This window comes from Solea senegalensis, unplaced genomic scaffold (genome assembly GCF_019176455.1).
Source record: "Solea senegalensis isolate Sse05_10M unplaced genomic scaffold, IFAPA_SoseM_1 scf7180000017215, whole genome shotgun sequence".
NCBI lineage: Eukaryota > Metazoa > Chordata > Actinopteri > Pleuronectiformes > Soleidae > Solea > Solea senegalensis.
Window position 1 is genome coordinate 49,620 of NW_025322291.1, and position 14,392 is coordinate 64,011.

Below are 14,392 nucleotides of genomic sequence, written 5' to 3' on the forward strand. Positions count from 1 at the left end.
TGTCACAAAGAACCATAACCTTAGCAGCAATAAAAACACTTTAAAACTACCAGTGAGCAGCGGCAACATATATGCCAGCATCCACTCTACCTCCACGATGACCTCGTCCTTGTTTTTTGATAAACCACACCTCCGCTCTGCCAAGTTTGTCAGCCTGGTCCTGCCCACCACCGCCCGCCCCACCTCCTTGTCCTTTAACTTGAGCCTGACCAGTCACCATCCAGCTTCCTTTGTTCCCTTTTCCACAATTCCACTTCAAACAAGTGGGCAGCCTGCCAAAGCCTCACACAGTGTGTGTGCATGTTACACTTCATCCCACACACACACTCCCCCACTGAGCAATTAACACAATGACAAGTCAAATTCATCCCAGAATAATGAACGCCCACAGGAGAGGTGTCATGTCACATGGCCCCCATAGGGAGGGAGGAGTCAGTATCACTGATGATTGACTGTCAGCAGTGGATTCTGTGGGGAGAAAGACTGAAAAAACAAATATGAGAACATTGATTTCAGCTTGTCTTCATGTTAGAGCAGCTGGAAGATTGTAAGACAGCAGCTGGAAGATTGTAAGGCAACAGCTGGAAGATTGTAAGACAGCAGCTGGAAGATTGTAAGACAACAGCTGTACGTGCACATTATGTAGCTTGTGCCTGAAACACTGTGGTGAAATGATGAATCGATTTTGTATCTGTTGGAACGTTTTTGTGTGTCCAACATGATTTTTCATTTGCAGATATTTCAGGAACAAACCCACAGATAAGTTGGCTAGAAACAATGAAGTCAATGGATCATCAGAGGTTTATAGCTGTGAGGTGATGACAGTCACTCTCATCCTACCATAGGTTGTATTTTCATTGATATATGTTCTGGGCATTTTCTCTTGAATGTTCATCAGGAGGCAAAAATGAGCCCACTTCACCCATGATGTAGACTTTAAGATTCAATAGTATAATGATATTTGAGGTGTTTTGTGATTCTTATGTACTGCAATTCAGCAAGTATATAAGTACAGATGCATCTCGATCAATTATAATATTGTGGAAAAGTTCATTTATTTCAGTAATTCAACTCAAATAGTGAAACTTGTGTTGAGAGGCTTGTCGAGCAAAATCAACCATTCAAGAATTTGGATGAACAAGGAATGGACTGAGGCTGGAGTCACAGACTCTTGTTAAGCCACTCCTGAACTGCAGACAGCGTCAGAGGCGGACTGTGGTCCAGCGTCCTCTTTTCAGATGAGAGCAAGTTTTGTTTTTTATTTGGAACCATGGTCCTAGAGTCTAGAGGAAGGGTGGAGAAGTCCAGTCTGTGATGAGCTACAGTGTCATCTGCTGGTGTTGGTCCACTGAGTTTGAAAACCAAAGTCCCGGCACGTCAAGCTTCCTTTTGCTGACAAGCTTTTTGAAGATGATGATTTTTATTTGATTAGAGGATGATTTGGCTCCTGCCCACACTTGGTTTAATGACCGTGGTGTTGCTGTGCAAACCATAGAGAATCTGCAAGGTTCTGGCAAGAGGAAAATGAAAAACAATAGATCAAAAAATGCAGATGAGCTGAAGGCCACTGGGCTTCCGTACCACTTCAGCAGTGCCACCCACTGATCACCTTCATGCCACGCCCAACTGAGACACTAATTAAACCAAAAGGAACCCCAAACAAGTATTGAGTACAAATAAATGAACATACTTTCCAGAAGGCCAACGATTCAATTCAAATGTTTTTTTTAAATTGGTCTTATGATGTATTCAAATTTTTTGAGATACTGAGATACCAAAATTATTAAAAACTACAATTAAAACTTACTTTAGTCTGTGTATTTAGTTTATATAATACACAAGTTTCACTATTTGAGTTAAATTACTGAAATACATTTGCCATCATGTGACTCAGTGTAGGGCAAAATTGGAAAAGGAAAATTTGATTTTTCACTCAGTGGAACACTTAGGGAAGCAGTTTTTAAAATATACTACTGCTTTTGTAGCAAAACATGCAAATCAGTGAAGTAAGTAACTGCATGAACTTTAGAGGAATCTAGTTAAACATGTATGAAAACAGTACAACAATGGTTATGTCACCATGCAGGCACAAACATACAACATATAGTTAACTAAGAACCCATTTATGCTTAAAGGTCCCACAGAATGGTCCTTATAATGAGACATTATTTCGACATCTAGCGGCACCGCCATTACTGCAGTGGCGCGTCTGTCACTCTCTGCTCTGCTCAGTGGTCACGGTCACTTCTCCAAACCTGTGCCTGCTGTCTGGATATTCATTCAAACTGTCGCCTACTCAGAGGTAAATTATATTTAAAAGTAACTAAGCAGATGACAATGGAATGTAAAATTACAGACTTGAGAAAAACTCCACAATAAATGACAGTGAGTAGTAATTATTTACCTCCACCACTGATGAACTCAGCAACTTTACATTGTGGTCATCAGTTTGCCCAAGTTAGAGCAACTTAGGTCAGATTTCACGACACCATATTGAGTTCATTTACTCTGTGTGACTGTTAATATGTTTGATCCACTTCTGGTGAACATGGTGGTCCTCTGCTCTTCATGAGGTAAAGCTTTGTGGAGTTTGTGTAATGTGAAGTTTCCTCACGACTTTTGGAGAAGCTGAGAATAGCACAGGCTCTTGAAAGCTGCATAAAAAGTGCAGGTAAAAGTAGAAATTTACACTTTATGACAGCTCCCATTCAATCGCATGTATACTGCAGAGAGACGCCCCCGCAGCAATGGCGGCTTGTTTACTTCCGGTACTTTGCTGGATTCGTTTACAGTATATGTGAGTTTTGGAGGTCTACTTACAAACATTAACTTGTTTCAATGTTTTTAGGAGACTGTGGTGGGAGGGTCTCTGACACTTGGGGGTGGGAGTGTGTGTACATTTTCAAGCCCAATGTATCCCTTTAGTTCATTTTGAGACCACTAATGTAAATTGCTTTGACGATCATGTGAACAATCTTTAAACTCAAACAAAACAAACACTTGCTGTCCATAACCTTGGCTCATGCATTCTGCACTGATAGTCAGCTAAAACTCAGGCAGCTTGACACTGACACTCTGCACCCTGCCTTTGGACACCTAATATTTCTAGACTTCACTCTGAAATCATTAAAAGACATTTGAGAACATCATCATTTCCAGGTTTGACGAATCATGATTTTTTAAGGTTTTCAGATATTTTATGGACCAGAAAAGAATCGACAGATTAATCGATTATGAAAATAATCGTTAGTTGCAGCTCTAGTTGGTTCAACTAACCAGTAACAAACACGAAACCTTCTTCACTCAGCTGGTTTTCCTGACTGAAAGGTGCTAAATGAAACACTATAAAAACAACAAGTGTGATAAGTAGTACCTGTTGTGCAAAATCAAAACCTGATCTTCTTGCTGATGGGGAGCGTTTGATTTACAAACTGCAGGCTCACTTGAAAAGACAAATAATATTTATGTTTACATATATTTTACTGGCTCATAGTGTTTCACATTACTGGTCATTAGAAGCACAGTAAGGTGTTACTGCAGCTCCGGAGCAGGAGGAGGAGCTGCTGTCAAGCACCTTTCAGATCGACTCAAGAGAGCTCAGGAAAACGATAAAAGCGTTAGGAAAAATGACTTCATAGACGGGGTAGTGACGCAGATACCCCGTCTATCTGCTATTGTTATTTTTGCAATGTTATACTCAGTATTTAGTATATTTGTAATGCATTTTAGAAATGTTGATCCGCCTCAGCTCTATATAATTATATTAATATCATTCTTACATCACATCATATTAATATAATGATCATAAGGAAAAGCGGCCTCCCCGGAAATCAGTGAAGTGGGTTAGACATCAAAAGATGAACATTTCAGCTTTTACTTCTGATCTGATACACAACATAGATCAGAAGTGAGCATGTGAGCAAAAGCATGTGACTGACAGGTGTGTCCTGTTACATGTTTTTTTTATAGACATATATTTATTGAGTTTTAACAGTTTACAAAGTCACATTATAGTACATTTAACAAAGCATCTAACAGTCAAACTATAAAGGAATCCACTCCCCCCAGCCCCAAGGACAAATAAATAGTTAAAGAAAAGAAAAGACAGAACCAAAAACAAACCAAAACAAAACCAATAAAAAAAAAACGGTAACGACATTACATAATAATCATACACAGCTTAGCATCACATGGTTAAGGTATCGACAATTAGGGATATATCACCTTCAAGTTTCCAGAATTTCCTCAACCTCACAGTTTGAATTTGGCTGATTTCTTTTTCAATGTATACGTTGCCTTTTCAAGGACAAGACATGCCATTAGTTCTTTCAGCCAGCAACCAACAGAAGGGCTCTTGACATTACATTACACATTACATTACATGTCATTTAGCAGACGCTTTTATCCAAAGCGACTTACAAAAGTGCATTTAAACATTTGGGTACAAATAAGAACTAGAAGTAAGTAAGAGCTTCAAGGAGAACAAACTATGAAGTGCTAGTCATAAGTGCAATACAAGTTTTTTTTTTTTTTTCGTCTTAGTCGAGTTAGAGTCGGAAGAAATGTGGCATCTTTCAAACAAAGACAAATCAAGTGTCTAGCCTGTACTAAACATAAATCAGTCAATTTCCTCTCCTTGCTGTTTAACATACAATCCTTTGGATACAACTATAGGACAGTTGGGTACTGGATTCAAGGTCATCTGAGAAGTGCATTTTATAACTTCATTCCAGAACTTTCGTATCTCAGGACAGCCCCACAGATAGTGAAATACGGTGCCCTTTTCGACATGACATTTAACACAGCTGTCAGGAATATTTGGATTCATCTTATTCAGTCTATCCGCAGTAACATAAGTTCTCATAATCCAATTATATTGAATCAGCTTGAGATGGGTATTTATTGTTAGCAGTTGAGCTCTCGAACACACCTCTCTCCAGTCCTCCTCTGAGGTATCTTTTTGCAAGTCATTTACCCATTGAGTTTTCCTATGCTCAGTAGAGTCTTTATGATTTTTCACCAGTATGTTATAGAGTAAAGATATCTGACCCTTACCAGTACAATAATTCACTGCTAGGTTTTCTAATATGGACAAATGGGGTTGTGTATAGGAGTGCGTCTGTGCATAAACAAAACTCCTTAACCGTAAATATTTAAAGAAGTGCATTTGAGGTATTTCTTTATATAAATCCTTTATATAAATCCATAACTTTACAGATGCCCTTTGTTGCCCACATTTTAAAACCTTGGTCTTTTTTGCCAGGAGAGAAGCTATCATTCCTCCATAGTGGGGAGAAGCCTGAAAACAAAGCAGATTCACCAAGAAATGACTGTACATTGTGCCAGACATCAAATGTGTTTCTCACAAAGGGGTTATCAGTGAGCTGCTTCAGTTTTTATAAATAAGTGTCGAGTTGCAGGCCTTTAGTGCATATACTTTCAATTTGTACCCATGGTAAGTAAGGTTCAGGCGAAAACCAGTACATTGCAGCTCTAATTTGAGCAGCCCAGAAATACCATGGTATGTTGGGTAATTGTAACCCCCCTCTCTCATATGGCAGGTAAAGAAGTGATAGCCTCAACCTTGACCTTCTGTTATTCCAAATAAACTTTTGTAAGTAGTCGCTTCATTTTCGAGAAGAACTGTGATGGTGGGGGTAAAGGGATTGATTGAAATAGATATAAAAACTTTGGTAGTATATTCATCTTGATTATATTTATACCTCCTAAAAGGGAGATTGGCATTGATGACCAACTATTCATGGATTCGGTTACTGAGGAAATTATAGGATCGTAGTTACCGTTAAATAAATCTTTGATGGTTGGGGTAAGGGTGATACCAAGATATTTAAATCCGTTTACTGCATTATTGAAAGGATGGTTTATCACCGGATTTATTCACTCCTGCTTATTAAGAAACATGATAGAGGATTTTGTGTCATTTACTTTAAAGCCTGAAAATTTTCCGAATGTGTCAATTAAGTTTATCAGACTACAAATTGAATTATTTAAATATGTTAGAAGTAAAAGGGTGTCATCAGCATACATTATAATGTGATTTTCAGTATCTGATATTTTTACACCTGAAATTGAGGGGTGCGATCTCACTGCCATAGCAAACTGTTCCATTGCTAAAACAAATAACATTGGTGAGAGAGGGCACCCCTGACGGGTACCCCTTGTGAGTTTGAAAGGAGACGATATTAAATAGTTGGCGGAGACCTCTGCCATTAGGTCAGTATAAAGTATCTCAATCCATTTTCGAAAGTAGTTACCAAAGCCAAAGCGAGATAAGACATCAAATAAATAGCTCCACTCCACCCTGTCGAATGCTTTTTCAGCATCTAAAGATAGGATGGCAGTGTCAGGGGTGTCCTCCCTTGAATGAATCAGATTCAACACCCTCCTGACGTTATGAAAGGCTTGGCGGTTTTTCACAAAACCATTCTGATCCGGATTGATAACAGTCGGGAGCACCGGTTCCACTCTTCTAGCTATTACTTTAGTGATAATCTTAGCATCTGTGTTAAGCAGTGAAATACGCCTATATGATGTGCAGTTGGTAGGAGACTTATTGGGTTTCAAAATTAGTGTTATCAGCGCACTCCTCAGGGAGACGACCCTGTTGAAAGGCCACATACATAGCTAAAAGAGGTTGAATTAATTTATCTTTAAAGATCTTATAGATATCAACTGGAAGGCCGTCTGGGCCTGCAGCTTTACTGCCCCTCATATTGGTAATGGCGTCAGCAATTTCTGGGGCATCTAGTTCCCTATCCATATGTCCTTTAAAATCGACTGTTATGGAAGGAATGCAAAGATCATCCAGGAATTCAGATTGTTTTTCCAAACTTTCTGGGGATTCAGATGTATGTAATATTTTATAGTAGAAAAGGTATCATTAATTTCCTGAGGGTCTGTTGATATTGTCTGTTTGAATTGCAGTAATTGCCCTGTCCGATGCCAATTTCTTTATTCGCCAGGCCAACAATCTCCCTGCCTATTACATGTTTATTCACTGAATGTTTACACTGAATGATTGGGTAGGACAGGTTATGCATGTGCAGACCAGAGCGCTGCCTGCGAGTGAAACACAAGAGAGAAGATGGGAAATCAGTCAGAGCCGTTGCACAAATGTTGGCCACAGCCGGTGGAGGCATTTGGAACGTCCTGAAGAAGAAAGAAACCACTGGTGTACTCAGCAACACATGTCCAACATGTAGACCAAAACATCAGAGACATTGTGAGAGCTGTAAAGAAAGAGCCTAAAACAACTGTTGGTGACATCAGAGGGCAGGAGTGAAGCTATAACAGAAGACTTCATGAACAAAGCTACACCAGAAGATGTTAACCATTGAACCATTGTTCATTAGCAAGAAGAACAGGAAGGCCGAAAAGTAAAGAGACGAGCCTCAAACATTCTAGGACAAAGTTTAATGGACTGGTGAGACAAAGATTAACTTTTACCAAAGTGATGGAAAGACTAACGTTTGGAGAAAGAAAGGATCTTCTGTGAAACACAGTAGAGGTCATGTCGTGGCTTCTCCTGGACTTATTCATCTTCATTGTCCTGCGCAGTGCGGCATCTTTATCATTTATCTTTATCATTTATCGCTAATTACTTTGTGAACCGCCAAGCTGTGGGTCGCAGGCCCCTGGGGTCTCCTGGTCCCACTTAGAGAACGTTGACTATGGTGTGAGTGACAGTGGATGTCGCACACAGTGACCTGCTCGTCACCTAAGCTGGCTACTCTCCTTGATCACGTGCCTCCACAAGAAAGGCCTTAGATCCTTAGCCGAAAACTACCGTGGTCTGTCCATCATAGCAACACTGTTGAAGCTTCTCTCCATGATTATTATAGAAAGAGTAAGATCAGTATATGAACGCATTATACTACCCACCCAGTTTGGATTCAGAAAGAACCGATCCACATGTGATGCAATCAGTATTGTTCGACACATACTGGAGAAAGAACGGAAGCCACTCTTTGTCTGCTTCATCGACCTTGACTGGCGGCCTATGACTGGGTCCCACGTGACGCACTCTTCCGTGCTCTAGAGATTCGCCTCAAATGTCCAAAAATGATACCCATATTAAAGACGCTGTACACTGATACTATGGCCTGTATAAAAGGTGATAAACACTATTTCAACACTTATGTAGGATGTCACCAAGGTGCACTTGAGAGCCCATCCATATTCAATTTGTACATGGATTTTGTCATGAGATGTGCCAATCATGAGATCAGGAGCCAATTTCCAGAGGCAGGAGCACGTGTCGAATTTGTCATACCAAATGAAGTGTCCCCCAGAGGACTCCGTACCGAAACATCACATGGGGTGTTCAGAATCCTGGAGCTCATGTACGCGGATGATGTGGTCGTGTTTTCCCAGAGCTTAGATGAGCTTGAGAGGATTTTAACAATATACGATAACACCTTCTCAAGGTTTGGACTCCAGATGTCCTATAAAAAGATGGAAACAATGGCGTTCAAGGTGGACGAAGTCATCCAGTCGCAAACAAGTCTATTGTCTATCAACAAGGTGGAGATAAAGAATGTATGAGGCAATTCCTGTATCTTGGTCATCTCATCAGCAACACTGGGAAGTCATCAGAGTTCCTACACCACCGAATTGCATCAGCATACGAGAAATGGAACGAGCTAAAACATGTGCTGACCGACCGTGAGATACATCTCAACACTCGTATGAAAATCCGGATGGCGTGTGTACGGTCCCAACTACTGTATAGTGTACAGGCATGGGAACTTTCTAGCAACTAGCTCCAGAAGTTGAATACTGTGTGGAATGGTTTCCTTCGTAAGATGATAGCTGGCGGCTATGCACGCAAGAATGTTCCGCCCCAAAACCTAAGAAAAAAGGGGACCGACCCAGCAACCCTTGTTGATGGCGAAATAGATTGGGCGTTTAAGATCTCGAACAGTAAGCTGTATGCACTGACCCAATCACAACCAATTGAAAACTTTTGCCATGTGAAGTCCTTGAGATACGTAGCCCATATATGCCGAATGATGCAATTCAGAAGAAAGTATTGTTTGACAAACGGAGGTCGTGGAGAAAAATAGCAGAAACACTTGGGGTCAGCAAACAACAGGCCCTTAAGACAATGATGATCAAGAAAGACTTCGAGTGGATGTTGGAGATCAGGTTTCCGCTGCTCGCCAAGCAGCCGCGCCCTAGGGCCGATTGTGTGCCAGATGGGAAACACTGATGATAAGGAAGCTTCACTTCACACTTATTTTACAGCTCCACCCTTTTTCCCAAATATTCCATGAAGGGGGAAGAATCAGAAGTGTCAAAGTGTCCTCCAAACCCTTTACAGCTTTAGAATCATTTTGGGGAATACTGTGATTTAACGTAGAGCACGTTGCTGTGTAGCTGTTCTCCATGGACGACAGTCGTCCATCTCATCAGTGACGTCTTTGTACTTGTCTTTGTAGAGAACCTGCTTGGGGCTTTGCTGCGGATCAAGGACGTGATCAGACGACGGGTGGAGAGCAGCGAGGAAGAGGACACAGACGAACGAGGAATGACCCAGCGCCTGGAAGACATCCTCCGGGAGTCCAATGGTGAGAGGAAACACACACACATTCAAATGATCATCTAAAACTCTGCGAAGGGGGGTAACACTTCCGTGACCACCACCCACAACCTTTCAGCGAGTGTAAAGTAAGTCAACAAAAACGGGATTTCGGAATAGTGGGAAATGTCATGGTTTGTCTGTAAAACGTTCCTATTTTCGCAATAAAGGAAACCTAAGTTAAGTGTTACCTAACGTTACTCCTGTAAAAAGACATGTTATTGGGTGATATCAGCGAAAGTAGTGTGTGCAGACGACACGCACCATAGCAGAGCAAAATGTGTTTGTTTCTGTGTTTTTAATTTTATATTTATGCCGTGTACGACCGCTGCTACGTAATTATTATCCGACACAGAGTGAGGACCTGTGTGTGTGCGCGTGTCAGTCAGATGATAATTAATAATAATAATCATCATATAATATAAAATATATTTTTTTAAATAAAACTTTGTTTTAAGATTTCAGTGTGTGTGTTCAGTACTTTTTGAACACATCTAACAATACCGTGATAATATTGATAACCGTGATAATTTTGGTTACAATAACCGTGATATGAAATTTTCATATCGTTACATCTCTAATATATATGTATATACTGTATGTATACATACATATATATGTATTGAATAGTATTACATTACATTACATGTCATTTAGCAGACAACAGCGAGGGTACAAACACACATTTGGGTACAAACAAGAGCTAGAAGTAAGTAAGAGCCTCACCTTTTTTTTTTTCCTGTGTCGTCGTCTTAGTCGAGGTAGAGTCGAAAGAAATGTGTTTTTAGTCGGCAACGGAAGATGTGGAGGCTTTCCGCTGCCTGGATGTCGATGGGGAGCTTGTTCCACCATTTGGGAACTAGTGAACAGTCTCGAGTTCTGCGAATGCCTCTGCGATCCTCTCAGTGAGGGAGCAGCAAGCCGGTTTGCCGATGCAGAGTGGGCAGGCTGGGGTGTAGGTTTTGATCATGTCCTGGATGTAGGCTGGACCAGATCCGTTTGTAGCATGGAATGCAAGCAAGAGTCTTGAAGCGGATACGAGCAGCTACAGGAAGCCAGTGAAGGGAGCGGAGGAGCAGTGTAGTGTGGGAGAATTTTGGTAAGTTGAAGACCAGTCGAGCTGCTGCATTCTGGATGAGTTGCAGAGGTCGTATGGCACACGGAGGGAGACCAGAACCTGTGCTGCCTTCTGGGTTAGAAGAGGCTGTATCCTTCTGATGTTATGCAACATGTATCTGCAAGATCGAGCTGTTGCGGCAATGTTGTCAGTGAGGGAGAGATGGTCATCAAATGTCACACCCAGGTTCCTTGTGGTATGAATAGAATAGTGTGATTACTCCTACATGTATACACTTCAGGTGGACTGGAGTTGGATTCTCATCTTCTCAATCAAGATGGTGACACCCCTCGTACCGAGTGTTGAAGCAGTGGTAGAAAAGGACAATGGGGATGTTATCCCAGGTTTAAAAATAGTAGATATACCTGCTCCACAAAACTCCATAGAATGCCCCGACATTATTATCTGGATTTCATGTCTGAAATGGCTTTTGGTTTTTCCTGTTATGTCCCTTTTTTTTAATGTGATTTCCTCACTCATTTCCATGACAACCACAGGGCCTTTAGTCGCTGGACGGACCAAAGACTTTGTGCAGAGAATTTTGGCAGCCAGCGCGGGCAGTCAGAACCAGCGCAAAGACCCCCCGCAGGAAGGAGGGACAACGGGGTAAATTCTCTCAGAACCTGCCTCCTCTCCCCTTTTCCTCCTTACTCTTCCTTCCTTACTGTCCCCTGCACCAACCAACCTGACCTGATGGGGCTTCTCCTCACCTTCACCTCCACACTGTCATGTTGTTTAAGTAAGAGCAAAGAGGTGAAGCAGAGGCTGGGAAATAGAGGAGGAGGAGGAGGATGACGAGGACGAGGAGGAATAAGGAGTAGCCTAAACAAAACAGGAGTAAATTGCCACCCTGCTCCCTGTCCTCCTCCAAACAGCAGCCTCCTCCTTCACTGGTCTAACGGCTGCACCACAACCACCACCAGGCCTGAGCTGCTGCTGCTGCTGCTGCTGCTGCTGACGTTTTTGTGTTCTGTCTGTTTCAGTGTGTGTGTGTGTGTGTGTGTGTGTGTGTGTGTGTGTGTGTGTGTGTGGTGGACATGTACTTATACTGTATGAACATATGTGACATACTGTATAGTGTTCTTCTTTCCCTCCATGTGCTGTATTTGTACCCCATTGTGCCTCCGAATAGACATTGCACTGTTTTGTAGATGGTTGTAGTTGTCAGCAGGGAGCTGTAGTGAGCTGAGGGCGAGGGGGCGTCTGAGGTCACAGGAAGTGCTAAAATAAGGAAGTGGGAGGAGCCCAGGTCAAGAAAACAAGTAGACGTGTGTGCATGTGGGTTGTTTTTGAATATGACTGGGCTCCTTTAGAAACACTACATACTGGACTAAGCAAGTTACAGCTGTGTGTGTGTGTGTGTGTGTGTGTGTGTGTAAAAGTCCTCACACCATCAAAAACATAAGAGAAAACTGCACCTTAATTCAAACTGACCAAAGATAAGTGAGACTGCTGAATCACTGATGCTGCAACCATCACCACATCACAGCATTAATCATACATACTTTAATGACTTATTTTGTAGTTTGGAATGTTACAATAGTCTTGATCAAGTGATATTACTTACACAGAGAAAAACTGACCCATTTACTATTAACCAATGGTAACATCAATTTTAACCTTCAACATAAGGATATTGGATTTTTATCCATGTTATTTTCATACAGTCTATGGTTCTTTTCATCAGGAGGAAAGTACCAAGTGCTCATGGGGGTGTTTTCAGAGCACCCGTGTTTCACAGGTAACAGCGTGTCTTCAGAGATCACCCCCCTTGTTTTCACTATTTTGGATTAGCCCAACCCACACAGGGTGAATGTAAACCCGGGGCCCGAGGACCGGCCCCGCAGACGTACTGAGCTCCATGTATGGAGCTTCAGGACACATTTAAAACACACAAAGCTCTTGGCACGGCTGATTTTTGGGGTATAATTAACAAACGGAGGCTGTTGAAAGTCGGCAGGTGGCGCTGGTTTATGAAATAATGTTGTTTTAGCAGCTCGCCTCAGTATGAGCTAGCATGGTGCTAACTCGCGCTCGCTGTGCAGCTTCGTAGCCTCTGAAACATCAGTAGCACACACACACACTTGTGATCATGCGAGCTACATGCATCCAACATGCAGAGCCCACGTGATCACAACAGGCGCTGCTGGATAGAAGTGCTGGAGTGGAATGGACTGTTGTTTTCAGCCTCCATTATATTGGAGATTTTAGAGGTAGTCCGATATAATCCGATATGTGTTTTTTGGCTGACATTGGAGCAATATCCAATATCGGATCGTGACATCCCTAATCATGACATCATCACATCATTACATCACCACATCATGACATCAAAACAAATGAAGGAACAAAGGATGACATCACTGACTTAAAGCCCCTTAACCTGAATGCAGTGTGTGTGCGTGCGTGCATGTGTGCGTGCGTGTGTGTGTGTGTGTGGAGCCTGGTGCTCCTCAACCACATGACTTTCACTCCAGTAATTGTGTAAATGATAAGTTTTACATAGTTATCAGTTTGATATAATTCCACAGCTCGTCTTGGTCGGTCGGTGACGTATTCAAAGCCACAGCCGGTGCTTTACCGACAACAGTGACTGTGTGAACTTTAGCAGTGGCTTCATTTTCAGCCTAAAAGGGAACGTGTCCTCAGTGCCTTCCCCAAGCCCTCTCCTCAACCCCTGCCCTGGTTATGTAGCGCACCTTCCTGAATTGCAATGACAAATAGATGGAAAAAAACAAAAAAACACTTGTAGATCTAGAAAGCAAATACATTTAATTTGTTTTGGCTTTTTTTTATATATTATTATAATTGTTATTGTTCTGACTTTGTTTTTTTGTTTTTTTTGGCAATGCCACAGCCCACAGAGAGAGATGAAATCTGTGGTCTTTGCTGAAGCTGTAGACTAATTTATACACAGTCTCTAAACATTGTCTGACATAAAATGTCAAGGACCCTTTTGATTTGCACTGTGGTCAGAGCAACTAAGCACCTTTTGAAGTGTTCCTCCAAAAGAGAATAACAAAGACTCTTGGCACCTTTTCTTTCTTCTTCTTCTTCTAAAGACAGATAATGATTGAGACACTGTCTAATGTCTAATGTTCTGGGATGGTTTCAGTAAAGTGTGACTGTGTGACAGACCAAACTAAAAGCATCAGGCAGTAACCCTGTGGGCTCTTATTGTTGTAACGGGCAGTTGTTTTTCTGAAGTGCCTGAAGCTTAAAGCCACAGGGACCTGTGCCGTTATGCCTGATCTGAAACCGACGACTCCTGCTCCAGGCTTCAACCAAAATATTCTCCTCTCAGATTAAACCCAAGCTGGAACTGGTTTCTGTGAACATCATCTCTGGGCTAAATAATCCTCTTATGTTTTTCAACCTTGACAAGCTCCTGACTTGGCTGCATTCCAAAGCCGTTTGCCTGATTTCCTGCCTCAGTCTGAGAGAGGAGCCGTTCTTTCACTCGTGGTCGGTGTGAAAGTTCAGGGCAGTTTACTGTGTCTTTTTTTTAATGAAATCTGAGAAATGTAGGCTCATGCTCGTGTGAGTACAGAACTGTACTGTAAACAGGATTCCTGTCGATGATCTGGAAAAGTCTGAGTCTGTGAGAGGCTCATACATGACTGAGGCTTTTCAAACACAGCCATAGAACCCTGGTCACATTTGGCTGTGATTGA

At 41.8% G+C, this 14,392-nt stretch overlaps 1 protein-coding gene across 1 annotated transcript in view; it reads left to right on the forward strand.

The window, feature by feature from the left end:
• The window catches only part of LOC122764084 (CREB3 regulatory factor-like), a 29,718-nt gene extending 18,043 nt beyond the window's left edge, over positions 1–11,675 (forward strand). The window contains exons 5-6 of the mRNA XM_044018451.1: positions 9,462–9,590; positions 11,216–11,675. Of these exons, the coding sequence (XP_043874386.1) occupies positions 9,462–9,590; positions 11,216–11,328 (242 nt within the window). The 3' untranslated portion in view covers positions 11,329–11,675. The remainder of the gene's footprint in view (positions 1–9,461; positions 9,591–11,215) is intronic.
• The last annotated feature ends 2,717 nt before the right edge of the window (positions 11,676–14,392 follow it).